The 27,493-nt window shown below is 64.8% G+C and overlaps 1 protein-coding gene across 1 annotated transcript; it reads right to left on the reverse strand.

Moving 5' to 3' along the window:
• Positions 1 to 639: 639 nt before the first annotated feature.
• Positions 640 to 26,655, reverse strand: FOXP4 (forkhead box P4). Its single transcript, XM_056135498.1, is given in 17 exon segments — positions 640 to 1,130; positions 1,281 to 1,450; positions 1,715 to 1,781; positions 3,567 to 3,688; positions 6,268 to 6,369; positions 7,641 to 7,717; positions 7,802 to 7,973; positions 8,073 to 8,156; positions 8,624 to 8,711; positions 9,230 to 9,334; positions 9,559 to 9,638; positions 9,640 to 9,776; positions 9,886 to 10,033; positions 11,063 to 11,149; positions 11,250 to 11,372; positions 13,756 to 13,854; positions 26,409 to 26,655. Coding segments are annotated over 17 exon segments (2,040 nt in total). The 5' UTR covers positions 26,640 to 26,655; the 3' UTR covers positions 640 to 982.
• Between the last annotated feature and the right edge of the window lie 838 nt (positions 26,656 to 27,493).

Consider the following 27,493-nt stretch of genomic DNA (forward strand, 5'->3'; position numbering starts at 1 on the left):
GCCCTGGGGACCCCTCGTGGCCCCTGCAGCATCCCCACTGCCACCTGGGCGGGGCTAGCAGACGAGGCCCGTGATTGGAGGAGGGCCGCCAGGGCCCGCCCCCTGCCAGGGCTCCACTGCGGGTACCCCTCTGGGTGGCTCCGGGGCTCCCCACTGGGTAAGTCCTGGGGACACCCTTCGGGGTGGCTCTTGGGGGATCACCCCTCTGGGAAGTTCCTGGGGGCTCACCCTTCTGGGAGGCTCCTGGGGGGGGTCCCCTCTGGGAAGTTCCTGGGGGTCCCTCTGGGAGGCTCCTGGGGGGTCCCCTCTGGGTGGCTCCGGGGCTCCCCACTGGGTAAGTGATGGGGGGACCCTTCGGGGAGGCTCCTGGGGGCTCACCCCTCTGGGAGGTTCCTGGGGGCTCACCCTTCTGGGAGGCTCCTGGGGGGTCCCCTTTGAGTGGCTCCGGGGCTCCCCACTGGGTAAGTCCTGGGGGCACCCTTCAGGGAGGCTCCTGGGGGCTCACCCCTCTGGGAGGCTCCTGGGGGTTCCCTCTGGGAGGCTCCTGGGGGCTCCCCGCGAGAGTGGGGCGCAGTCTGCACGCCCCGAGAGTGGGGCGCAGTCGCTTCTTCACAGTACGGAAAGGAGAGTGGGCAGAGGAGCAGAACTGGGGTGCGGGGGGCGCTCGGGGCGGGGGGCCCTGCGGCGGCTGCTGGTGGTCGGGGGAGGGTGCGCTTTCCGATGCAGAGGCGGGTCTGAGAAGGGGCCTGGGCCCTCCGTGTCCTCTCTGGTCCCTGACCGGGGCCGTGTGTCCCCTGGGGAGGCGGGACGGGCCGCCCCCTGCGTCTGCCAGTCAGGCCACACTGGGGGTGCTGCCCAGCGCCCCCCTCTGAGTCCTGGAAGTGCCTTGAGGTTTGGGCAGGGCTGTGGAGTGGGGGGAGCAGGGCTCCCGAGGGCGAGGGAGGGGCGGCGGGGTCTCACCCCGGCCCGCCCCCAGAGGCCCTTAGGACAGTTCCTCTCCGGGCCGCTCCTCCTCCAACTCGCTGTCCTCGGGAGGGCCCCCGCCGCTGGAGCTGGGGGCGCCAAGCGGGGGTCCGGGCCGCCTGTCCTCCTCCGCCTCGGCGGGCTCCTCCTTCACCTGCACCTGGTGGCTGGGGCGGACGGGGCCTTCGTGGACTCCAGGCAGGGCCCGCCGCCCCCACCTCGCCCACCTGGGGAGGGCCTCAAGGTCCCCTCCCCCTGGGTACCCCTATTCCCACCTCACACCCCAGGGGTCAGCTTGGGCAGCGGGGTGGTCTCACCTGTACTGGGGCGGGGAGAGGCGGGGCGGGGGGCTGCCTCCGTTGCTAGGCAGCGCCTCCCCGGGGGCGCCCATGTCCTCGTGGCTGAGGGGGAGGAGGCTGCTGGCCGAGCCGGGGTTCAGCACGCCGGGGCTGCTGAGGAGGGGGAAGCTGCTCTCGGCCAGAGCGGCCTGCCGGGCAGGGGGGGAGACCGGTCAGCCAGCGGGCTCACCTGGCTCAGGCCGCCCCCCACGCCCCGCTGGACACACAAGCCCTCCCAAGGCCTGGGCGGGGGGCCCCAGGAGCCGGCCTCCCCGTTCCCCCCACAGAGAAACCAGAAAAAGGGGGCACCGGACTCCCTAAAATGGCCCCAGCCCATCTTGAGTCCAGAGGTGGGCGCGGCGGAAGGCTGGAGCCCGGGTTCCCTCCTGTCCCTGCGAGCCGGAGGGGCTCACCTGGTAGCTGGCATTAAGTGCCCCGTAGCTGAGGCCCGAGATCATGTTTTTCACCAAGGTGGGGCTCCTGGAAGAGAGAGGGGTGTGTGGAGTCAGTGCCTGCTCCGGGGCAGGGCGGCTGGCCGGGTCCTTCCGTCTGTCCAGCCTCACGCTGCCCGAGCCCAGGGCAGGCACCAAGAACCGGGGTCCCTCCCATCAGCACCCCCCCCCACACACCACTGAAGTCTAGTTCCCGGTTTCCGCTGCTGGGACCGGGCCCCACACTGTGAGATTCACTGTGGGAGGTCTTCCTCTTCTCTTCTGAGCCACACCTGGCAGTGCTCAGTGCTGACTCCTGGCACTGTGCTCAGCAGGGCTTGGGGGAGACCATCTTTGGCATCAGGGCGTCAAGTGAGGGTCAGCTGCATGAAGGCATCTTTAACCCCTGTACTCTCTCTCCAGCCCTGATTTTTTTGGGGGATCCCCACCTTAAGGCACCATCCCTTCTTTTTTTATTTTTTATTTTTATTGTTTTTGGGGGTCACACCCAGTGATGCTCAGGGGTTACTCCTGGCGGTTACTCCTGGTTCGGGGGGGGGGGGTCCCAGCAGGCTGTGCTCAGGCTGACTTCTGGATCTCTGCTCAATGGTCACCTCTAAGAGGCCTCGAGGGACCACGTGGGTACCAGGCAGGGATTGAACCAGGCCTGCTGCGTGTGAAGCGAGGGCCCTGCCCACTGGACTCTCCAGCCTCCCTGGGGATTGCTACCGTTTCAGATTAAGTTTGTGATTCATTCTCAACCCATAGACCTATTCTGGGGGGTCATGTAAAAATGTCTCTGATGAAAGGGGCTGCGAGGAGAAACAGCCGAAGCAGCCCTGCTCCGGCCCACCCGGCAAGCAAGACCCTTTCTTTGCCTTCGGATTTTGGTCACACCTTTCAGGGACTGTTCCTGGCTCTGTGCTCAGGGTCTGCTTCTGGCCGGTTTCCGGGGAACTTACGGGGTGCTGGGGATGGCACCAGGGCTGGCTATGTGCAGGACACGTGGCCTGGGGGACACGCCAGCCACGAGCTCAGCCTGCCATGCTCCCTGCAACATGCTATGTTATGTCAAAGGCTTTTCTTACGCAGTAAAGTGCTTAGTCCTGCCTGGGCCGGGGGAGTCAGATTAGAAAACAATGAAAGAACCAAAAGGTGGGATCTCTGGTACGGGGACCACCCCCAGTGTGCAGAACTGCTCAGGGGGGGCCACGCAGCTGCCGAGGAGAGGGTTGGTCTGAACCCAGGCTCTGATCCCACACTGGCCAGGAGATGGGACAAGCCGGGACTAGACTGGCCTGTGCGGGCGCCGTAAGGGGGCAGCGAGGTTTTCCTCTAGGAAGAGGGGACCTCGGAGGGAAACCGGCACCCCCGCAGAGAGGTCCTCTAGTGTGCCAGGGACCCCCGAGAGGCCCAGCACGCCGGCGGCCAAGGTGGGGTGTCTGGGTGCGAGAAGTGATGGTGCCTTGGGGCTGGAGCGATAGCACAGTCGGTAGGGCGTTTGCCTTGCACGCGGCCGACCTGGGTTCTATTCCCAGCATCCCATATGGTCCCCCGAGCACCGCCAGGAGTAAGTAACCCCTGAGCATCACTGGGTGTGACCCCCCAAAAAAACCCCACAAAACAAAAAAATACAAAATAAAAAAAAAAGGGATGGTGCCTTAAGGCAGGGATCCAAAGAAGAGGGTGAGCCCTCCCCTGCTTCCCGGGGGTCCGCGAGCAGCCGAGGGCCAGAAGAGAGAAGGTGCCCTCCACCCCAGGAGGGCAGGACGAGAGAGCGATGGCCACCCAGCCTCACTCCCCCGTCCTTCCACCCCCCGGGGTTCCCACGTACCCCGTCATCTTCGGGGGCCTCCGCTTCTGGTACTCCCGCTCGTCCACCGTCCACACGGCGCCCTTGACATTCTCCACGCGCACAAAGCATTTGTGTAGGCTGAGGTTGTGCCGCACGGCGTTCTGGGGGGGTGGGGGGAAGAGGCGGGCAGGGGCTCAGAGGGCCGCGCGCCCAGCAGCCGGGCCCTCCTCCCAACCAGCACAGGGACAGAGGACGAAGGCCCCCAACAAGGCATCCTAGATCACCTGTCCCCGAGAATCCCGTCACAGACCACACGCGAAGCGGAGCACGGCCGCGTTCCCCGGCCGGGGCCTGGACGCCACATCTCGGGCACCTTATCTGTCAGGAACCCGCCCGCGACCCCCTCCCCTGGACGCCCTACCAGGACCCCCGACACAGAAGGGACAGCTGCGGAGAGTTTGGGCCCACAGCAGGGACGTGGCGGGCCTGGCCACAAGAGAACGCCCCGAGAAAGGAGGGCACGGCTGTCCGGGGGGGCATCACGGCAGCGGGAAGAAAGTCACCTTGTCCCTCCCACCTCCTCCACGCAGGCCAACTTCAGGAATCGAGGTCATCTGGTTTGTAGGACGCTCGGAAGGGGAGCCGGGGGCGCCGGCCAGGGCCCTGCTCCTGCCCCCCTCCCGCCAACTCCCCTCCCCCAGCCGGCCTGTCCCCCTTACCTGTCCCCCACCCCCAGCCTGTGCTGCCCCCGTCCTGGTCTCCTCTTTACATTTCTAAACGGAGACGCAAGCAGGCAGGGCGGGCGCCCGGCCCCCCGAGAGCCCCTCTCCCTCTCCCTTCCGACTCTTGCCACTTGCAACTGGCCCCATTTCATTACCAATTTTAATTTGCCTCTAATTAAATCCTGTGTATTTTTCCGACTCGCTTGCTAATCCACGAGGGAGGCGGGCGGCTGGAGTGGAATCTCTTGGAGCGATAATTACAAAGGGCCTAATCACGCCGGGGCTCCTGCCTCGGAATAAATTTGCCCGCATTACGGGGCTCGGATCCTCCGCTTTGCAAATGAGAATGACCCCAATTTCCGAGGATGGCCTCACCGGGGCTTTTTTTTTTTCCCCCCTCATTTCGAAGCTCGGGTTCGTGATGAGAGACTAATTCGTTACGCTGAAACATTAACGGCAATTTAAGGGGTCTGGAGGGGGCGGCGTAAACAAAAGGACGGGCCCACAACACGGGCCCGGGGAGGAGACGGACACGGGGTGCGGTGGGGGCGGGGGCTGGCACGGCTCGGGGATGGACGGAGCGTGGCAGATGGCAGCTCGGTCCCCGGATGGACGGCAGCTGGCCAAGCCAGGCTGGGCCCCCCCGTCCTTCTGCCCTGGTCTGCGTGGGCTGCTTCGCTGGAGGCCGGGAAGGAAGGAGGCTGGCGGGGACAGAGGAGAGACCTCAAGCAGCAGGGAAGGGGGGGGAGGAAGGGAAGCCGACCCGGAGCCAGACGGCCGGTGCATTTCCCAAGAACTGTGCCAAGGCTCGGCTCGGCGGCAATGACCCTGAGGTCTCAGGACCCCTGGCGGAGCTGGAGGCACAGGTGGTGGGGAACGCATGGGCAGTCCCTGAGCACACAGGAGCAGAAAGGGGAACATCTTTTTTTTGGGGGGGGGGTCACACCCGGCGATACTCCTGGCTCTGCGCTCAGGAATGACTCCTGGCGGTGCTCGGGGGACCCTATGGGATGCTGGGAATCGAACCCGGGTCGATCGCGTGCAAGGCAAACGCCCTCCGCGCTATGCTATGGCTCCAGCCTCAGGAGGCTAGGGGAGGCTAAGGGTGTTGGGCCTGGGGGCGTGGGAGAGCCAACCCCTCCTGAGCCCCCCCAAAAAGGGGAGAAGCAGAAGTGAGGGTCTCAAAGAACTGAAATAGACCGGAGGCTAGCCCCGCGGCCACCTGGCCCTGGGCCGGGCCCCAGCCGGTGTGAGACAGGCCTGGTCATCAAACCAGTCCCGGGTCTGGGAGGGAGGCAGCCCTGGTTGGTGGGGAATGACATCATTCACAGCCAATCAGAGTGCGGCTCTGGTCTGGCCGCCTCCCCCCAAGACTGGAGAACAGGGATGGAGGGGGGGCAGGGTAGAGAAGGTGGTAGAGTCACCCTCCCACTGGACCCCGTTTGCTTCATCAGAGGCAGAGGGGCAAAAGCAGGGCTCTCTGCAGAGCCCAGAGAGAGGCGAGGGGGCGCCGGGGTGAGGAACACTTGTTGAAAGGAGTGGGGGTGGGGAGTGGAATCTGTTCAGCTGCAGTTCCAGAAGTGACCAGCAGGGGGACTCGAGAGCCAGGGATCCCAGGAAGGTTCCGAGTTAGTTAGGGGCTCCTTCCTGGGGGCACAGGGGACCCTCACTCCCCTCTCCCCTGGAACCCAACTTGGATCTCTCCTGCCCATCGGACGACGGCTTACGCCCCCGCACGGCCTGGCTTCGCACCTTGCCCCTGCTACAGCTCGGGGCCGACTGGCTGGGATGGTGCTCTTCCCTGGCCCCGATGCCTGGGGTCTCTGTGTGCCGGGGGTCCTGTGTGTAGAGTCACTGGCCTGCCCCGCCCCTGTTGTGTGCAGCCTGGGGGTGGGGGGACACCTGAGGGCCAGGCACTGGGGGGGGGCAGTCAGAAGGCATTCCAAGGCCTTAGGGGGGTGGGGGGGATAGAGGGGCCATTTCTCCAAAGCGGCCTCTGGGGGTGGGCCCAGGCTCACCTTCCAGGTGGCAGTATTTCTCCGGAAGTAGGCGAACATCCTGGTGAACCAGTTGTAGATCTCATTCAGGGTCAGCTGCCGGTCGGGGGTTTCCAGGATGGCCTGCGGGGCGCGGCAGAAGCCGAGGGAAAAGGGGTGTCGGAAGGCGCCCTGGCCCAGCTGACCGCGGGGGGCCTCAGGGCCAGGGAGGGGGGGAGACTGTCTGTTGAGGAGAAAGAAGGACCATCCCTGCAGATGCCAGGGGGGCGGCTGTGTGAGGCCCAAACTCACGGCGAGGGGGAGCCGGGGGCGCGACTGGCGGGCAGGGGAGCATGGGTGTGCGAGGTGGGTCGTGTGTTCACGTGTGAGGTGTGTGTTCGAGTGTGAAGTGGGGGGTGTGTTCACGTAGGAGGGTGGGGTGTACCCAGGAGATGGGCCCTGTGTGTGTGTGAGGTTAGGGAATAAGGTGAGGTGTGCGCACATGACGAAGAAGGGACGAGGCGGGTGCACACATGTGCGTGTATGCACAGAATGGGGTATGTGAGGGAGACGGAGCAATAATTCAGCAGGAAAGAGCGTTCGCAGCCAACCCGGGCTTGATCCCCGGCACAACACCAAGCACCGCCAGGAGTGATTCCTGAGTGCCCGAGCCAGGCTTAGTAAGCCCCGAGCACCGCCAGGTGTGGCCTAAAACCAAAAGACACGGGGAGCGATAGCACAGCGGGGAGGGCATTTGCTTTGCACGCGTCCGACCCGGGTTCGATCCCCAGCATCCCATCTGGTCCCCCGAGCACCGCCAGGAGTCATTCCTGAGGGCAGAGCCAGGAGGAACCCCTGAGCATCACCGGGTGTGACCCAAAAAGCAAAAAAAAAAAAAAAAGAACAAAAAGACAGGGAGTGCACGGAATAGTGTGCGCCTGCGTGTGAGGCAGGGGCGTCTGGTTGTACAAGTTGGGGTGGTGTCCAAGGTGAGGTGTGTACATATAATACGGGGTCGCGTAGCGGGGTGGTGTGTGCTCACACAGTGGCGTGTGCACGTGGGTGAGACGGCGTGTGTGGGAGAGCTTGCGTGACCGAGTCAAGAGTGTGGAAGTGTGCGTTCATGGGTCCAGGCGCGAAGATCACCGGCAGGAGGACAGCGCTGGGCTGAGTGGCCGAGAGGGCCAGGGAGGCGACCGAGACGGCGAGTCGTTCAGGAAAGAAGTGGACAATCGAATGCCACGGCCCTGAGCGCCCGGCTCCTCCCTGCGAGGCCGTGCGGGAGCCCCCCACCGCTGCGAAGGAGCCGTGGGAGGGGGGCGGGCTGTGGCAAGGGCTCTGTGTGTGTGTGTGTGTGTGTGTGTGTGTTATGTGTGTGTGTGTGTCCCCCGCCACCTCCGACCGTCCGCGCTCACCTGGCGGATGAGGGAGGCGTAGGTGAAGGGGGGCCTGACGTCGGCATTCTTGTAGAACTCGTGATTCTGGGCCAGCTCTGGGGAGACAGGCAGAGTGAGGGGGCCGCGGCGGGGAGGAGGTGGGGGCGCGGCCGTCCGCAGCCCCCCGCCCCTGCCCTGACCTGAGGAGATGGGGGAGCAGAACTTGTCGTTGCTCCTTCGCCGGGCGGGCCCCCCGCTATGCAGGGAGGCAGAGCCCAGGCCCGGCGGCCGGAGGGGGGTGACGGGGGCGGCGGCCGAGGTGGGGGGGTGCACCAGGCCGTCCGGGAAAGAGTCTGCGGCAGAGATGGTCGCCTGCGGAAGCAAAGGGGGCCGGAGGTGGCTTGGGCCCGGAGCCGTGGGGCGGGGGCCGGGGCGGGGCGGGGTGGGGGGTGGCTGGGGCTGGGGTCTCACCGGCTGGCTGAAGGGCTTGGGCTCCGAGGGCCGCATGTGCAGGTGGGCCATCATGGCCTGCAGCCGCTCGCTCTCCTTGGCCAGCTGCGGGGGGCGGGGGGTGGGGGCGGGCGGTGAGCAGCTGTCCACTGCGGCCTCCTTTGTCCCCAGCAGGCCTCCCTTCCCCACCGCCACGCCCCTCCTCAGCCCGGGCATCCTTTGCCTTAGCTCTTCTTGGACCCCCCCAGCCCAGGGGAGGGGAGCCTGTTGCCCCCCCCCCCCCCCCCAGGCCCTGCCTTTGTCCTGACCTCCAGCAGCACAGGCTGTGCCAAACGCCCAAGTTCAGGGGCACGTGTGTGACCCAGGGGCCTGCCATGAATGAGTCACTCAACGCCCATTCACAAATGCAGCCCTCCCCCCAACCAGCGGCAGGGCCCGAGGACCGGCCACCCCCACCCCCCACACCCCGAGGAGGCCTCAGTGAGACTGGAGGGAAGGGACTCCCGCCCCACGTGCTCCCTCGACTCAGGACTCGGCCTTGGGTGCTCTGCGCCTTTGGCCAGGCGGCCCACCTGGATCTCCAGCTGCTGGACCACCTGCATCTGCACCCGGCACTGGGCCGTGCTCCGGTCGTCCAGGGCGTGCTCCGTGTTGAGGTGTCTTTGGGGGGGGAGAGAGAGCGAGAGAGGGCCGTCCTGGTCCTGCTGGGTTCTCCCCCGTACCCCAGCCCCGCGGGAGGGGAGGAGGGTGGGCACCAGAGGGGCAGCGGGAGGGCGGCCCGCGCCCGCTCCTCCGCCCGTCGTGTGATGTCTTTGCTAAAATCCCGGGCACCGAGAGATCTAATTGCAAATGAACTAATTAAGTAAACCTCTGACGAAGCGTGAAAACAATTTGTTTGACCCCCGATGCCGCGAGGGGTCGGGAGACAGCAGAGTTAATCAGTCAGTGACAGAGCCGGGCCTGGGCGGTGGCGGCGGGTGGGGAGGGGACCCCCTCCTGGCAATGGAGAAGGGGGCGGGAGGCGGCACGTCCAAGACAGGGTCGGGGAGACAGTGCCCAGGGGGAGGCTGCGTGGGGTCCCCCGGGAGAGAACGGGCCTCTGCAATGAGGCCAGCGCAAGTCCCAAGAAGGGGGCGGAGCGGGGAGGAAGGCGGGCAGGCAGATCAGGGGTGACCTACTTGATAAACTGGCCCAGGTCCTCGCACAGGGTCTCGCAGCCCGGCCACTTGCACTCGCCGTGTCCGTAGAGGGGGTGGGAGCCGGGGGTTTCCTCATGGGAAGAGCTGGGGGAGCAGGTGGTCAGGGACCCGCCCTCCAGCCCCCAACACACACACCCAGTTGGGGTCACCCCAGCTCCCCTGTCGGGGCGTTTCCGGGTTCCCCAGAGGCTGGACACCACGTGGTGTGCCCCGGGGAGGCCTCCAGCTTCGCCCTGGGCGCTCCCCCGCCTCCCCTCCCCTCCAGCCCCCACCGGGGACCCCCAGCCCGGCCAGGGCAGGCGACCTACCTGTCTCTCCGCGCCGTGAGCACAGTGGGCTGTCCGTTGGGCAGGGCGTGGTGGGAGAGGGGGGGTGAGACTTTCGGGGGGGGCGGCGAACGAGGTAGCGGTGGCGGCGGCCGTGCCGGTGAGGTCCAGCCCCTCCTGCTTGACGCTGTCCTCGGCGGGCTGGCCGGGGGCGCCCTCGCCCTTCCACAGCTGGGGCAGGTCCGTGGGGCACACGGCGGCTGTGGCCGAGACGGCGGAGGGGGGGCGGGCTGGAGGCTGGCACGGCCTCGCCCGCGCCCCCTGGCTCCCCCCTGCCCACCCCCCGCCCCCACGCCGGCGGGCACTGACCTTGCGGGAGGCTCTGCAGGGGCCCCGAGGCCTGGCCGGGCTGCAGGCTGACCAGGCCCTGTCGCTGCAGGCCGAGCAGGTGCTGCTGCTGCAACTGTTGCATCTGCAGGAGCTGCTGCTGGAAGGCCAGCTGCTTGTTCCCCAGCGCCTGGGGGGCGGCGCGCGCCGGAGGGTCAGCCTGGGCCGCGCCATCTGGGCCCCAGCCCGCGGCCACCCCCTCCCAGGGCCGCTCGGTGGCGCCCGGCGGCGCGGGGGGCGGCGTTGTCCGCGGCCTCCCTGCTCGCGGCCCAGCTTCCATAGGGCTGCATCCTCCGCAACGCAGGCGCGCACGGCCCGCGCGCGGCACGCACGCAGGCAGGCAGGCACGGCGCGCCCCTCCTCCCTCCCCTCCCCTCCCCTCCCCTGCGCGCCCAAGGGCTGGGGGCTGCCCCTGGACTGGATGGAGGACAGATGGGCCGGCCTGCCAGCCAGGGGCCGGGGTGGGGGAGGGGCGCTCGCCTCCACCAGGAGCCCCTGGACCACGCCGACCCGGTCCAGGCACACCTGCCTGAGAGCTCTCCACCTGCGCGCGCTCTCTCCTGGCATCACCCGCCCCTCTCCCCCGCGTCCCCCGCTGCTGCAGGGGAGAGGCAGAGTGAGCAGGGCAGCCTTTCTGGAGGAGGTCCCAACTCAAGACCTCCACGCAGCGAGCTGCAGGGGCAGGAGGGAGCCTCCCCCCTCCCCCCCAACCTTCCCTCCCCTGCGCGCAGAAGGGCTGGGGGCTGCTCCTGGACTGGACGAGGACATAAGGGCCTGCCTGCCAGCTAGGGGCGGGGTGGGGGGACCCTCCTCGCCTCCACCTCATATCTTCCCGCAGGAATTCCGGGAGCCCCTGGACCACACCAACACGGTCCAGGCAGGCACACCTGCGAGCTCTCTACCTGCACGCGCTCTCGGGGCGCTCCTGGCATCACCCGCCCCCCTTCCCCGCCCCCCTCCCCCCCCTCCCCCCCTCCCCCCCCCCCCCCCCCCCCCCCCCGCTGCTGCAGGGGAGAGGCAGAGTGAGCAGGGCAGCCTTCCTGGAGGAGGCCACAACTCAAGACCTCCGCTGGAGCTGGAGGGGCAGGAGGGAACCCTCCCCCCCCCCCCACCCACCCACCGCGGAGGGAGGGAGGGGCGCCCCTCCTTCTTCCCTCACCTCCTTGGGGGGCTGCTTGCCCGCCTGCTGCTGGCTGAGGAGCTGGAGGTGAAGTTGCTCCTGCTGCTTCTTGTAATATTCCTGCAGCTGGGGCGGGAGCCGGGGAGCCGGTCAGGCGAACAGGGGAAGAGCCCCCCACCTCCCGCCCCCCTCCCCATGGCTGGGGGACGCCCCCCCCCAGACTCACCTGCTGCAGCATGAGGGCCTGCTGCTGCTGGAGCAGAGCCTGCAGCTGGGGGGGCGACAGGATCTGCTGCATCTGCTGCGGTGTCAGCATCTGCGGCGACATCATGGCCACCGACACGGGCACCTGCGGCGGGGGCGGGAGGCCTGGTTCCCCTTGGGACTCGCGGTGGCGGTGTCCCCGGCACTCAGGGACCCTTGGTGGGATGAGGGGCGCCGGTGGCACCCCAGCTCCCGGGGGTCGCTCCGTCTATCAGGGCTCTCCCAGGGAGGGGGCCGAGGCCAGGCCCCAACAGCACCCTCGGGGCACAGGCCTGTGTGGCCTTGCTCCCGCCCTCCTCACCCCCAGGGCGCCCAGGAAATGCCGGCTGGCAGGGCCCCTATGAGGGGTGGGGCGCGGGGGGCACCAGTGGTCTTTTGGGGACCGAACTTAAGGTCTTCCATATGCACGTTCTGTGCCCAGGCCTCTGAACACTGCCCTGCCCCCTCTAAAAACCCTTTGGGCTACTTCCTGCTGTGCTCAGGCCTTGCTCCTGGCTCTGTCCTCGGGGACCCGGTGGGCCTTGGTAGGTGCCATGCAGGCTGGGCGTCTGCCTCTCTCCTGCTCACGCCCACCCTCCCACCACGGGGACACCTGAGGCCTTGGAGGGCCACGTGTGGCGAGGGTCACTTGGGACCACAGCGCTGGACCGCTCATCAGCCCCAGGACAAATGGAAGGAGGGCGCTGGCAGGGGCCGATCAGACTCAGCGGACACCCTGCAGGTCCTTCCACAGCCAGAGGGGCCGTGCGGGGACAGGCAGCAATGACCCTGGAGGATCCCCGGGCTCTTCCCATCCTTCCAGCCAGCAGTGCCCCACTGGGGCGACATGGAGAGGCAGGGAGGTCAGGAGGGGTCACGGTGATGCCCCCTGTGGCTCTGTGCCGTGCTGGTGTCCCGCTGACCCTGCAGGGGCCCAGGGCAGCCCGGGCTCAGGACCCCTCCCCATGAAGGCGGTGTGCCCAGGGAGGGCAAGATGGGCAAGGGGATGGGGGGAGACCCCTCCCTGGGGAGCAGGACAGCCGAGAGGCAGCTGTGGGGCCATCTCAGAGGATGGGGACACTGCCCGCCCTGCCCCAGCCAGAGCTGAGTCTCAGGGAGCACATGGGGAGTGCGCAGGAGGACAGGCCTGCCTGGGGAGAGGGTCCCAGCGCCCCAGAGGGGAGGGTCAACTTGGGCCAAGGAGGAGGAAACAAGAGAGCCTTTTCCTGGAGGCACGGGCCACCCCTGGGCCTTCATCTCTGCGCTCAGCTCGCCGCAGACTCCCAGCGCGGGCTGGTCTAAAGCGTGGCTTTCCCGGCACTTGCTGTGTGACCCTGAACAAGTTCCTTCACTTCTCTGGGCTTTAGTTTCCTCCTCCTCCTCCTCCTCCTCCTCCTCCTGGGCAAGATGGTGCTAATCACAGCCTTTCCCTACCCTCGTCCTTCCGGATTAGGAGGATAAAATGGGATGATTCCGGCAGAGCGCTCTGTCTGCCAGTGGCAAATACTCAGTCGGAAAAAAAATTAGCTGTTTGGGTAGGAAGGACTAAGAATGTGCCGAGTGGAGGTATGAGGGGTAAGGAGGGCGGACAGGAGGCCTGAGGAAAAGATCCGAGCCCCCCTCCCCCGCCCGGTCCTGTCCTCTCACCTTGGGGAGGGGGGGCTAGGGTCAGGGGAGAGGAAAGGAAGCGCTGGTCCTCACCCTCAGTGCTCACAGTGGCCGGCGGGAGCTCCTGTACCCCCGCATGGGGACAGGGTGGGGGGAGGGGCATGTCCCTGACTCAGGGGACAGCTGCTGTGAGGCCCGCCCCCCCCTCCTCCAGGGCCCCCTCTCTGGGGCTCGGGAGCACTTTCCCAACAGATCTTGTCCTCATGCAGCCCAGAGGCTGGCCCGGGCCCAGGGTCTCCCCGACAGTGGCCAGACCCGCTCCCCCCCCTCCCCCGGGGGAAGGGGCCTCCCACCCCCTCCCCAGCTCCGCCACTCACAACCTCTGGCCCCAGATCTACCTCGCCCTTCTTCCTCCCGGAGACAAACTTCCTTTCAAAGCCGGGCTTAATCCCCTCCCCAGTCCCCCAGCCTCCTGCTCCTGCTGGGGGAGGGTGGGGTGGGGGGGACCCACCGCCAACCATCGCACACAATTCTCCCAAGTTCTCTGGGACACAAAAGGTAAACAGAAGGCCTGGCCTCCCCTCCCCCACCCCGCCTGCCCGGCTCCCCGCCCCCACGGGGGGGGGGAGAAGGGAGGGGCGCTGGCAGGCGGGCGGGACCTCCAGCAGAAAACACTGGCCATGGAAGAGAGGTGGGTGAGAGACATGAGGGTCAGTGACCTCGGTGTCCCGTGCACCCCGCCCCCCCCCCAGAGGCCCAGGAAGCAGGGACAGGGCGGGGGCACAGGAGGCCAGAACTTGGCCTGGGCACCCGGAGAGGGCAGGTGGGGGCCGCCCTTTTGCCTGGCACCGGGACTCTGCAGGGGCTGAACCCACACGCACCTGCACGGCAGAGGCCGACTGCTTGCTCTCACTGTTCCCGGGCGACGAGCTCAGGCCAGAGGCCTGCTGCAGCAGGAACTGTCGGGCAACCTGGAGGGCCTGGGGGGTGGGGAAAGGGGCGTCAAGGGCCGGCCCGGGCCCCCAGTCTGCCCGTGAGGAGAGGGGCATCAGGGGCGAGCTCGGCCCAACCCTCCCACCCACCCACCTGCCTGGGGTGGGTCAGGTCCAGCCAGCCAGGCCTACTGCAAGGGGGCTGTGGGAGGGGGAGGGGCGAGGTCTCCAGGGTAGGAAGTGCGGGGACAGGGTCCACTGGGGCTTGGGGCCAAGTTGCAGGGTCCCTGGCTGTGCCCATCACTCCCACTGCGGGGGAGCAGAACCTGGTCTGCTGTTCCGTGGAAGGCGAAGGCCTCACCGCCTGCCCCCTGGGGGGAGTCAGGAGCAGAGGGGTCCACCAAGCAGAGAAAGGAGCGGGAAGGTCTGCAGGGACTCTCCGTGGAGTCGGAGGAAGGGCCGGAGGGACCCCCAGGACAGGGAGCAGGAGGGGCAGCTCCACAGGTGTGAAAGCCCGCACTCAGCCAGCCCGAGGCGGGGACCTCCCTAGACCCCCTAGACCCCACATCCCACCCACCGCACAAACCCTGGGACGCCTGCTCCTCAGAGACCTCCTGCGATGCCAGAGTCGCTGGCTTCAACCTTGCCCGGGCTCCTCCACTTGCAAAGCAGGGGTGGGGGCGGGGCGGGGTCCCTCTCCCGCTCACCCCCCAACCTCGCTCACACCACCAACCTCTCCGCCCTGCATTCCCCTTCCCCCCCCACCTTGGTCCTCACCCGTCTGTTCACCACAAACACCAACAAGGCAAAACCCAGAGGGTACCGGGGAGACCCCCAGGCTGGCACTGAGTGTGTGCAGGAGGCCAGGGTCCCCACAGGACAGCAGGGGCCCCGAGGCCCAGTAGAGGCCCAGGTCAGTGCGTGCGGTTGATGACGGCAAACCTAGAACTGGGGGTGGGGGTGAGGTGGAGGGGGGGGCGCCCACTCCGTCCCGTCCGAGGCCCCGCCTCCATGCCCCCTCACACAGGAGACCGGCCTGGGGTGTTTCTCTGCAAGACTCGGCAAGCAGAGCTGGCGGCTGTGAGTCAGGAGACTGGGCAGGCGGCAGAGACGCGGTCACGGGACTCACCTGGGCAGTGGGGCCCAGGGCTGTCCCCGGCAACCCCCCCCCCCCACACACACAAATCTGCCCCCAAGGCAGCAAAGTACATGAGGGGCCAGGTCAGGGGACAGGGGGTTGGCTCAGGTTGGCTGAGTGGACACTGGTCACCGCGGGAAGAAAGAGCCTGGGTCCCGGGGAGGGAGCACTAGCGGGCTGCGAGGGGGCTGAGCACTCTGGAGAGCTCGCCACCCAGGTCCCGCGGTGTGATCCCATGACTCACAGGGCAAAGCGACAAGGCCCGGCGGGCCCACTGCTGGGGCCTCCCGTGGCAGGGCAGGCCGAGCTGGCGCCCCTCCGTCCTCCTCTCCGGCCACCGGTCGGTTAGCTGCCTGCACCTGGCAGGCCGGCCACGGCCGGCGCTAACTTCCCACTCTTCCTTTTTAATTCTGGCTTGGGGGGCACATCCCGTGGTATGCGGGGGCTGCTGCCGGCCCAGTGCTGAGGGGTCGCCGCTGGCTGTGGTCTGGGGGCAGGCGGCCCTGGGGACTGAGCCAGGCCCCCGAGCACAGGGCATGAGCTCCCCGCTCATGCCTCTCCTCGGGTGGGCAGTGACTGGCCACATGGGGGTCCGTGTGGACACTGTGAACTGCACACGGAGGACAGGGGTGGGGGGTGCGAGCTTGGGCCCAGTGATCCGAGACAGAGGGGCCTAAAGGCAGGTTCAGCGGGTGGGCAGGTGAGGGGTGCCCCAGGCCAGGGAACGACAGTGGGAGACTGAGGCCCTCGAAGGCCGAGGGCAGAACACTGAGGCGCAGGTGTGCTGAGGTGGCCCCAGGCACCGGGCACCCAGTGCTGTCCACCCACCACCAAAGGCTCTGGGCTTGGGGCTGGAGAGATAGCACACGGATAGGGCGTTTGCCTTGCATGCGGTCGTCCCGGGTTCAATTCCCAGCATCCCACATGGTCCCCCGAGCACAGCCAGGAGTAATTCCTGAGTGCAGAGCCAGGAGTAACCCCTGAGCACCGCCGGGTGTGACCCAAAAAGCAAAAAAAAAAAAAAAAAAAAAACCCACAAAGGCTCCGGGGTTGGGGGAGGGGTGCTGACGGCCACTGCTGACCACATGGGCGATTTCAGGGCCCGGGGGTGGGGTGAGGGGCCCCCTCCCCAGATGGCATGGCCCGCCCCCCACTCTCCAAGGCCCGGGATGGCTCCAGAGTGAGGAGCTTGCGACAGACTGTGAGCTCCCTGCCTGGTACTGAGCACAGGCACCGAGCACCGTCCGGCAGCTCTGCTATCTGGGACCCCCGGGGCCACGAAGGGGGACGTGATCTCCGGCACACTGCCGGCACGCGAGCAATGGCCTCTTGAGACATGTGGGACCCTCCTGAGCACCCAGTGGGTGAGCCTGGGCTGGAGCCGGAGGAGAGCGAGGGAAGGGGGGGGTCTGTCTCACATGGCCGAGTGGGATTCGATCCCCAGCACCCCCAATGGGCCCCGCCAGGAGTGAGCCCTGAGCCAAGAGCCAAGAGCCAAGAAAAAGCCCTGAGCAGTCAGGTGTGGCCAAAAGAATACAAGATCAAGTCTGGGTGCCCCCCAGAGCACGTGGAGTCCCTGGCACGAAAGTAGGAATGGAAGGAAGAGGGAGGAGGGGACGGGAGGGGTGGAGGAGCCAAGGGGGACGGACTCCCTCCACTCGCCACTCCTACCCCCACGCGAGACAGGCCCCCGTCCGTGGGAGCCCCGGCCTAAGGATGCCCCCTCCAGGCGCTCGCCCGAGGACCCGTGGGGTCCGACTTTCTAAGGTCCTGCCTGGTCACACCAGTGCCCGTGCCTGCTGCTGCTGCCGCCGGTGCCCAGCTGGGTGCGGGCTCCTGGCAGAGAGGCTGTCCAGCGTGTGTTTGCGGCCCAGCCCCGGCCTGGCGTGAGGCAGTCGCCCTGGTGAGATCCATTCCCTTCCCGGGTGTGTGGAAGGCTGGTCTGGTTTTCAAAGCTTGCCCCCAAGCGTGTGGGTGAAGATGGCAGACAGGGTCTCCATGCTACAGACATGGAAACTGAGGCTGCCCAAGGCCCCGCAGGTGGGTGAGATGGGGGGAAAGGATCTAGGAAAGGATCCTAGATGCTGACCTAACACCCACCCGATAAGGGGTTAATAGCAAAGATACACAAGGCACTGGTAGAACTTTTTTTTTTTCTTTTTGGGTCACACCCGGCGATGCACAGCGGTTACTCCTGGCTCACCGGCTCAGGAATGACTCCTGGCGGTGCTCGGGGGACCATATGGGATGCTGAGAATCGAACCCGGGTCGGCCCCGTGCAAGGCAAATGCCCTACCTGCTGTGCTATGGCTCCAGCCCCACTGGTAGAACTTTTATGAGAAATAAAACATCCAACGCCATTCAAAGATGGGGACAAGAGGGACAGAAACTTCCGTAAAGAAGAAATTCAAATGGCCAAAAGGCACATAGGGAAGATGTTCTGCATCTCCAATCATCAGGGAGATGCAGAGCAAAACAACAACGAGATATCATCTCACACCACTCCACCTCAAAAAGAACAAGAACAACCAGTGCTGGCGTGGAGGTGGGGAGAAAGGGACTCTCCTTCACCGCTGGTGGGAATGCCGACTGGCCAACCTTTCTGGAAAACAGTATGGGCTTTCCTCAAAAAACTACAAATTAAGCTTCTATACGACCCAGCAATATCATTCCGGGGAACATACCCTGGGTGCCCCCCAAACACAGCAGAAACACCACCTGCATTTCTGTGTTCATCATAGCACTATTCACAATAGCCAGAATCTGGAAGCAACCCACGTGTCCGAGAACAGATGACTGGATACAGAAACTATGGTACAACCACACAATGGAATATACTACAGAGCCACTAGGAAAAAGGAGGTCATGACAAGTGCTTATGAGTGAGTGGAATGAGTCAGAGGGAGACAGACAGGCATAGAATGATTGTACTCATTTATGGGATATAAAAAAAAAAAAACAACAACATGGTATGAGACTAAAAATATCTAAAGACGATCTAAAGGAGGGTCAGGAGGACTGGTCCACGGTTGGAAGTTTATAACAAGCTGGGGCGGGGAGGGCAGTGAGGAGAGAGACGGGAATACGAGGACAATGATGCTTGGAAATGACCACTCGGGCAGGAACTGAGTGCTGTGAGGAGGTCAAGGGAAAGACATGACGACCTCTCAGTACCCGGGTGGCAAACCTGAAAGCCCAAAAGGGTAGGGGGCGTGTCCGCCACAGAGGCAGGCTGGAGGGGACACTGATGGCGGGGAAGTCGCCTTGGTGAATGGACGGGGGTTGGAACACTGTGGACTGAAACCCAATCGTGAACTTGGGAACTGTTTACCAAGGCGATTCGACTGAAAAAAGAAAGAAGAAAGGAAAGAAAGGAAATCTGGAGGAGAGAAGGGGGCTCAGCCTCCCTTCCTGGGCCCAGAGACACGACGGCCTGTGGCCTCGGCGGAAAGGTCCAGGGGGTCTTCCTAGGAAGACAGGCTGGCAGAGAGGGGGTTCAGAGCCTCCCTGTGAGGGCTCCCCCTCCTGCCCTCTCCTTCCTGGTCCCCTCATGCCCAGCTAACGCCCAACGCTGGCGTGAAGGACACAGTCCCGTTCCTGAGGAAGGGCATGGTCCCGTGAGCATGGCCCTGACCCAAGAACCAGGGCTCCCGACGTGGACTTCACCATCCGCTAGGTGCCCTGGGGTCGTTGGCTCCTGGCCGCGCAGCCTTGGGCCGGGCCTTGGGTGGGCGTGAACGGCACCTTCCCACCATCAGCCGGGTACCACTTGCTGACCAAATCCTTCAGCAGCGCCCTGTCCCCACATCCCCCTCCCCCAACTCGGAGGGGGGAGCTAATGAAGCCACACTCTCTCCCTTGCCTGGACCCATTCTGAAACCATTACCAGGATCTCCTCAATTAGCCACAAATGGTTTATAACGGGCACCAGGGAGGGTGAAAAACCAGGGAAGGCAGCGGAGAACCAGTCAGGGGCTGCGAGGGGCTCACGACCCCCACCCCTCCGTGCCCCATGCTTCTACCTCCTGCAGTGGGGGCTAGGTAGCCTCTCCCAGGGGGTGCCCAGAGCCGGGGAGGGCAGCTCCAAAGCTGAGCTTGGAGGATATATGTGCACAGGGCACCCCCCCCCACACACACACACTTGCCAACCTGCAGGGGGTGGAGAGGACCAAGTTTTCTCTTGGCTGGGTATGATTTACTGGTGGTGGTGGTGGGCGGGGTGTCCCAAACTCATTTGGCCCACTGAATGATTTTATTCAGAAAAAAAAAAATCACAGGACTCCCGCCTCCCGCCCCCTCCTCCCCAGCGGGGCCCATTGCACCAAAGGGTACTGCGGCCCCTCTTCACCGAGCCAGTGCCCCCCCGGTGGGGGGGGATACCCCACTTTGCCAGTACTGATTTGGAGGGTCAAAAGTAGGAAAAAGCGAGAAAAAAAGAATTAAGGTGGAGCTCATGCCCAATTCAATCAGCTAATCAGTGGCTGAATAAATAGCAGTACTTCTACATTAAAAAAAAAAGAAACAACGAAACTTTATGTTCCCCAGATGAATGCAATCTTTCTAGGAGACTAACACCCAAGAATGGCCGAGATTAGCACCAGGAATTTTACTCCATGGCTTGGAGGCCAGCCGCACATGCTAGGGGAAAAGGCAGCTCAGATAGAGAAGGGAGCACCAAATAAAGGGTGTTGGGAGGATCCTCCCAGGATGGGAGAAGCTTGCTGAAAGTAGACTATAGACCAAACATGATTGCCACTCAATGCCTCTCTTGCAAACCACAGAACCCAAAAGGAGAGAGAGAACAAAAGGGAATGCCCTGCCACAGAGGCAGGGTAGGATGGGGGTGGGGGAATAAGGGGGGTGGGGGGATACTGGGATCCGTGGTGGTGGGAAATGGGCACTGGTGGAGGGATGGGTGTTTGATCACTGTATAATTGAAACACAAGCACAAAAATGTGTAAGTCTGCAACTGTGTACCTCATGATGTCTCACTAATAAAAATAAAAAATAAATAAAAAAATTTAAAACAAAACAAAAAAAAACCCAAACAAACAGGAAAAAGCGGGCGGGGCTTTTGCCTGGCCCCTGGGGTTCAGTCCCGGCATCGCACCTTGCTCTTCAAAGCTCCCCGCCAGGAGTGATCCCTGAAGCAGAGCCAGGAGTGAACCCTAAGCATCACTAAGGTGGCCCCAAAACCAAAAAAAAAAAAAAAGGCGGGGGAGCAGAACGCAGTGCGTGTGTCCACGTGTTCGTACCTAGGAGCACACGCAGACCTACCAAGACGCGAGTTACTGGAAGTGGAGGTGTTGCTTCAGGAAACGTGTCAAACGTGAGGCTCCGAGGAAATGGTTTTTCTACTGACGCTCTCGAGCACAGGGGGTTTCTGCGGGCTCGGAGTTGACTGTGTAACCGAGGAAATGGCGTGGTGACAGCGTGGGCGTGGGCTGGGCGGGGGTGGCTTTGAGATGCCTGTGCTTGGGCGGAGATCAATCCCCCGCACCACGCGGTCCCCTTGCAGTGCCCCGAGCCCCTCTGGGGGGGCAGCGATCGTCCCGACGCCCCCCCCCAACCCAACCCTGACCTAGGCGGGTGGGGTTCTGCTAGGGCAGGAGGCCCCCACTCTGGAGCAAACGGGCCGAGTGCTTCAAAGTGAGGGAGAGCGCGCGGTTACTAAGGCCTGGCTCTGCTTCTGACCCATGGGCGATCTGAGTGCTTATGACTTGGGATGGAGGGGGTGGGGGCTGGCCAGACTTGGGGCAGCAGAGGGGAGGCGGCCCTCGGGCTGTCCGGCACACGGGTGGAGGGGGCCGTGCACCTGTCCTGAGAAGACCCTTCCTCAACGGGCTGAGCCGCAGAGACTATTCCTCCCGGAACAGGCCTCCAGGGAAGGGCAGGGCTGCAGGTGCAGGGGTGAGGCATCCCTCACTTGGGAGTGGAGGGGAGTGGGGCAGAGCAGCAGACCCAGGCCCCTGGGGAAGGAGCCTGAGCAGTGGGACGGAGAGGGCAGCGTGGCCAGGGACGTAGGAACCAGAACGCCAGGTCAATGCATTTTTTTTTTCTTATGGGGGGTGCGGGGTGGAGGGGCCTGGACTGGCAGTGCTCAAGGGCTCACTTTCGGCTCTGCTGTCCAGGATCGCGCCAGGCAGGGTTGGGGGACCACATGGGTGCTAGGAACGGAACCCCCATTGGCTGGGCCGGGCTGGGCAGCGGCGCGTAAGGCAGGTGCTCAACCGGCCATGCGGCTGGACTATCTCTCCGCCAACAATGGATTTTTATCTCTCTCTCCACCTCAGGAAAAAGCACTCGGGGGAATCTTCAACAGGAAGTGATATAATCTGAGAGCAGACACTAAACTCGTCGGTCTGTCGCAAACAGTAGGTGACCACTCAGCAGCTGTGGATCTGTATCCAGCAGGAAACTACTCTGTCCACCCTCTGAAATGCAGTGTAGGGGACAGAGAGGGAGGAGAGGGCTGGGGGGGGGGGGGGTTGAGAGAGTATCTCCCCCCCGCCCCCCGGCCCCGCAACCAGTGAAGTACTGACCTGAGAACTTTGAGCTTCTCCCCGCCACTGACCTTTGGCCTCCAGTAAAAAGACATAAAAATGAAATCACACCAAGAAGGGGGGGACAAGGAGGGTGGGGGGTGAACACAGATCATAGAGCCCCTCTAAGTGATTCTCCACCTTTCTCCCCTTGGGAGGGAAGGGGAAAAAAAAAAAGCTTTTTGGAAAGGCTGTAAATTTTTTTTACACCAACCTCGTAAAAATGACATTGGTGCGTTCTCAAATTAGAGCCATTAAAATGAGAACCAGCCGCAGAAACTGAGACAGGCCAGGAGAGGGTGGGGGAGACCCCGCCCCTCGCACCCTCCCCCCAATGCAGCTTGGCTCAGGGATCCCTGGGGATGAGCAAGCAGGGGGGCAGCTCCTTGGGGCCCCCTGCCCCCAGGCCCAGTGCCCTGCACTCCCTTCCCAGCTTCCCGGGACCATCAGCACAAGCCCACTCATGGCCTGGCCTGGGGCCGCGGCGGCAGGTGGCTGGGGCAGGGGATGGGGGAGGGGGGTGCAGCATAGGCCCCCAGGTTGTCTTTCTGTCCCCTGTGCACATTACCCGGGCTCAGGGTCTCAGCTCAGAGCCAGAGCCCTCGACAGTGGCCACTTCGGGGGGGGGGGGGGGGTCCACAAGCACAGAGTCGACTTATTGGGAGCACGCAGACTCCCATGGAGTTTCCTGAACCCAGGACCAACTCCCTGGGCTCCCTCGAGTCCTGGTTCCGTTAGGAGGGGTGCAGCCGCCCTGGTTACCCAGCAAGCTGAGCCCTCACTCTCAGAATCAGACACAGACACCCCCCCCCGCCCCCCCAGTTAGGACGCGACAGGCCGGGAGAGAGTTAGGATCCAACCCCAGCTCTGCATGGTCCCCAAGGCATTGCCGGGGGCAGCCCGGGCATGGGGCACCACAGGGCAGGGCAGGGCAGGGCAGGGCAGCATCATTCCCTGGGCCCTCTCCAGGGGCCAGCAGCTTGATGGGCAGAGACTGGCCAGTGGGTGCCCCCAGGCTGCCTGAGCATCTTTTGGGGCAAGATGCTCCAAAAAACAGAGGGGTAAGAGAAGAAAGAGAAAGCCGGTGCCAGGTCCCAGGGTGCTGGTGGGGACCCAGGCCAGAGAAGGCCAGGGTGGGGGCAGGCCTACCCACGAAACAAGGGTGCACACCATGGGGTGTGGGCCCAGGCCTTCTCCCCTTTGCCCCCTCTGTACGGGTAGGGGGGGAGGCACGGAGACCCCAACTCTCCCTCAGGGTACGGGTGGGAACCCCCAAGCTGCTACCCCAACTCCACCTGAGGACGAAACTACCTGTTGGCTGTGCCGGGGGCGCTGGTGCCCCAGGGAACCCTCACTTCCCACCGCCCGACTGGGCGGGCAGGGGAGAGCCAGGTGGCGAGGAAAGCAGGAATCACTCCCCCCCCCCTCCGTTCTAGGAAGGGGGTGGGGTACAAAAGCCCCCCCCCCCCAACCCCTTTGAATCCCCTCACAGGATGTGAGCCGGGTGGGATTTGGCCCCAGTTGCCACAGCAACTGCGCTGGGAGCTCCCTGCCGCTAGGCAACCCTCCGGTGACCCTGGCTGACCTGTCACCCCCCAAACCTCCAGGACAATGGAGCCATGCTCCAAGGTCTCCTTTCAGCACGCAGACCAGCTCACTGGCCCGCCCCACCCCCACTGGGCCCGGGGAGGGGTCCCCCCCAAGGGCCCCCCAAACCTGGAACCCTGCCCCCCCCAAATCCAGTGTCAGGAACCCACAGCCAGCCAGACACAGAGTCCCTGCGGGGGAGGTGGACCGGGCTTTGGTTACTGCCAAGACAAAAGGCCCAGCTGCGGGCGAGGCCCTGGGGGCAGCAGCCCACCACCAACTCCTGCCGGTGGGTGGCTGGCGGCCCCCAGTGGGCTCAGCACAGCAGCGGAAGACACCACGCACCCTGCTCCAGGGGCACGTTCCGGGCGCAGGGCAGAGGGGAGGGGACCTCCCCCAGGCGGAGGTGGTAGGGCTCAGCCGGGGCGGCCAGACTTCGAGCCCCCTCCCCAGTCCGCTCAGGTGGCCGACCCCTGCCCCCCCCCCCCCCCCCCCGCCTCTGTTCCCACCAGCTCCTGGCCCGCTGCTGTGTGGAAACCACCGGCACCTGCACTTCCCCAAAGAGGCTCAGACAACCTCTGCAGGCCCACGCGTGGCAGCCTCCAGCCCTGTCCCCAAGTCCCACCGCCCTGTTTGCCCACTCGTTACTCCCAAAGGCTAGAACGAACTGCATTTCCAGGGCTGTTTACCCAGGGGTGGGGGGGGAGGGGCTCGAAGAGCCGGGAGGCGGGCAGCAGATCCATCCCGAGTGGGTAGGGGGGCTCCGTGGGGCCAGCAGGCAGTGTGGCTTTTGCCTGCGTGAAGGGTCCTTCAGGGGGAGACTCTCACCCAACCGCCCGGGGTGCTCTTTACTGAGCACCTACTGTGTCAGGCCAGCTCCATGAGCTTCCCTGGGTGCGGGGGGTGGGGGGGGTGTACCTTGGGCAACCAGGAAGGGAATTGGGCAGGGCCTTCCTGAGAGGTCAGCGCCCTCTCTCTGGCGCCTCCCTCCAGGCCCCCAAATCCCGAGGTGGGACAGACGAGGCCCCAGCTCGCCGCGGGCAGGGATGCCCAAGGCCGCCACAGCGAAGGTGCAAGACTCCAAGTCCCAACCCGTGAGGGCTGGAGCCACAGCTCAGCGGGCTAAGTCACTTGCTCTGCACGCAGCCTAAGCACACCATAGGGCCCCCCGAGCACTGCAAAAAAAAAAAAAAAAAAAACAGAAAAAACCAAAAAAACCCAACACATGCTCATCTGTTTGTCCCCTAGGACTGGTGAGTGGGGCCGAGAGGCAGGAAGAGTCCCAGGGCAGCATCTCAGCGCGGGGGCTACGGCCTGCGGTCAGAACACTTGTTGCAAGGAACACCAGAGAGCGTGATCCCCAAAGACACCCCCACACCACAAAAACCCCTTCATCTCTGGGGGAGCGGAGCGGCTCAGAGTTTCACTTCAACTGACCATTAGGTCCTTTTATTTTATTTTATTTTATTTTTTTTTTTATCTCCCAGGGCTCTTGACACCATTCAGAGCCAACCAAACCTTTCTCTGCGCCCCTCACGGTTCCCTAGCTAGACGCGGCCCTGGGAACACTCAAGTCGCCCTCCTCGGCCCCCCCCCTACCCCATTCCAGCCTCCAAGTCTCCACTCCAGCTTACGTGTGAAACAGATACAGAATTTTTCCAGGACTTTGGGATACTCCCCAAAACAAACAAGAGTAACTGGAACGTGAAGAAGCCTGGATGGGAAGACACAGGGGCGCGGGACGCAGAGCGAGAAACCCCAGAAGCCCGGCGGGCACAACCCAGCGCTCCTGCCCGCGTGGTCGCCCCTCCTCGGTCTCTCCTCCATCTGCCTCCAGGAGGATTTCCCCATCCCCGGCCCACCCCCACCCCCCCCCACCCTCCCTACACATTTCAGAAATGTTCAGAGCTGCCGCCTGGAGCCTGGAGCTGTGGGAGGGAGGCGTTAGCTGGCCATTCAGAAAGAGTGGCTGGAGAGGTTTCTGGTGGGGTGTGTTCTGTTTTCGGTTCCAGAAGGGAGGATTTCTGCCCTTTGGCCTTCTGTCCCCAGTGGTCAGCACACACTCCGGGGAGTCACTTCCCCGGAGAGCCCAGGGAGTTTGTGGGGGGCTTGGGGAGTGCCAGCCAAGTCCCAAGGACCATGTCCCCGGGGAGGGCGCCCGGCCTTCCTGCGAGCGGCTCTGTCCCTGGCATGAGCCATGTGAATATTATTATTATGTTTTGCTTTTCGGGTCACACCCAGCAATGCACAGGGGTAACTCCTAGTTCAGGCACTCAGGAATGACTCCTGGTCGTGCTCGGGGGACCCTAGGGGATGCTGGGAATCGAACCCGGGTCGGGCCGCGTGCAAGGCAAATGCCCGACCCGCTGTGCTACTGCTCCAGCCCCGCCATGTGAATTTTAGAGGCCGCGATTCCGTTCACTGGGCCATCCTACCCCACGGGCAAAGGAACCTCACCCCAGGCCCTGCCCGGGCTCTGGGCTCCGGAGGCTGAGGACCTGGCCACTGTGGCCCTGCGTCCCCCTCACCCCCCACCCCTCGGTGCTGGCTGCCAGCTCCCTGCAGGGTGCCAGGCTCCCGGCCCAGCGGGCTGCTTCCTGCCTGACCTCTGGCCCCAAGGAGCCCTTTAGGGCCCTGCGGTGGGGGGCGCGCCCCTGGGAGAAGCGGCGCATGAGGGTAGTGTGGGTCTGGGGCAGGGCCCGAGCACATGTTCAGCTGCATTCCCCGCAGAGCCCCTGGGGGCCGCCAGGGCCACAGCCTGGCCGTGCTGCTCCGAGGAGAATCCCCAGCCAGGGCTGGCCGGGCCGGTTCTCCTGAACTTGTCAAGCGTGATTCTGCCTCTGGTGGGGTGGGGCCGGGACCTGGGGCCCCTGCTAAGTCATCACCCGCCAAGCTCCCCACCCTCGGGGCTCGGGCAGGCGGGCGGGCGCCTCCCCGGAGAGGGAGAGGCCGGTCTGGAACTCCCGGATTCTGCATTTTCCTGGCTGAGAGCGTCAGGAGGTGAGAGGGAGATGGGGACAGCCCGGGAGGGGGGTCCTCTGAAGAGGGGCACGCGACTGGGTCTGCAGCTGGCTCCAGGCCTGCCCTCAGCCGCTGCCGCCTCCACCCCCCATGCTAGAAAGTTCCGTCTCTTCACGGGTCTCTTCCAGGCAGCCTGGAGGTGGACCCAGGGGGACAAGGGGTGACACGGCCTCCTCCGGGCCCCTGTTGCTCCCGGCCCCGGGTCTGTCCCGATTTCCGGGCTGTTGTGTTGCACCATGGGGGGGGGGCCTGCACCCCCTCCCGGGCCCTCTGGGGGTCACTGGCGGCCGGTCCCCGGCAGGGCCGTCTCCTACCTGTTGCTGCTGGAAGTGCAGCAGTTCCGCGGGGCTCATCTCGCCGTTGCTGTCCGCGCCGGCCGCTGCCGCCTCCCTGCTGGCGCCCGCCGCTGTCCCCGAGGAGGCCCCCGCGGCCACCGCGGCCGCCCCGCCGCCATCCGCCGGCCCCGACAGGCTGCCCACGCTGCCCACGCCGTTCTGCCCGGCCGGGGCCGACCTGATTGTCTCCGAGGCGGATTCCACCATCATGTCGCACTAGCGGGACCTGGAGGGGGAGGAGGAGACGGGGAGGGGCTGAGGCTCCAGCTGGCCAGGCAGGGGCTGGGCCGGTTCCGCCCGGTGCCCCCAGGACCCGCAGAGCACCAGGGTGGGCGCCTCAGCTTCCCCCGCCCTGCCCAGAGGAGGCCCACGGCCGGGGGAGGGAGGGGGGCAGCTTCGAAGGAAGTGGACACAGCCAAGGTCCCCTCCCCCACATTTCCTCCTCTGCGACCTTGAGGCCTCTGACCCCGAGACCTCTGACCTCAAAAACCTCCCTGCCCCGGGGTGGGAGGGTCCCTCAGGCCGGCCCTTCCCAGTCCCAAACCCGGCTCGACTCCTCCAGGCCAGGGGCAGGGCCAGGGTCTTAAACTCCTCTGTGGACGGGGCCATGCACTTGCCCTGGGATGGAGCGGGCACAGCTCTGCTGGGTCCCCCAGCACCAGCAGGAGTGACCCCTAATCGGTCAAGAAACCACAGCACCCCCACCCTCTAACACCAGCGAGAGCCACTGTCTGGGGGGGGGTGGGGGTCGGAGGCCAGGCAAGACAAGACGGGACCTCCTTAGCCCTCCCACGCCCATCTCGCCGCCCACCCCGCACTCAGGCCCGAAGATGACGCCCGGGAGCCCTCCAGGAATCCCGATGCCTTCTCTCCAGAACTTGGGCGAGAAAAGCACTCGATGCCCAGGGGGAGTGGTCAGAGCGGCAGGGTTCGAGAGGGAAGGAGGCAGCCATGGAAGCCCTGGGCCGCTCCTGCCGTCGGGAGTGGGGGTGGGGGGAGACGGCTGGCCCTTGAGAGGATGAGTGAGGTAAGTCGGCTGCAACAAGGCAAATATTGTTAAATTG

The sequence above is a fragment of the Sorex fumeus genome, unplaced genomic scaffold (genome assembly GCF_029834395.1).
Source record: "Sorex fumeus unplaced genomic scaffold, SorFum_2.1 ptg000121l, whole genome shotgun sequence".
NCBI classification, from domain to species: Eukaryota; Metazoa; Chordata; class Mammalia; order Eulipotyphla; family Soricidae; genus Sorex; species Sorex fumeus.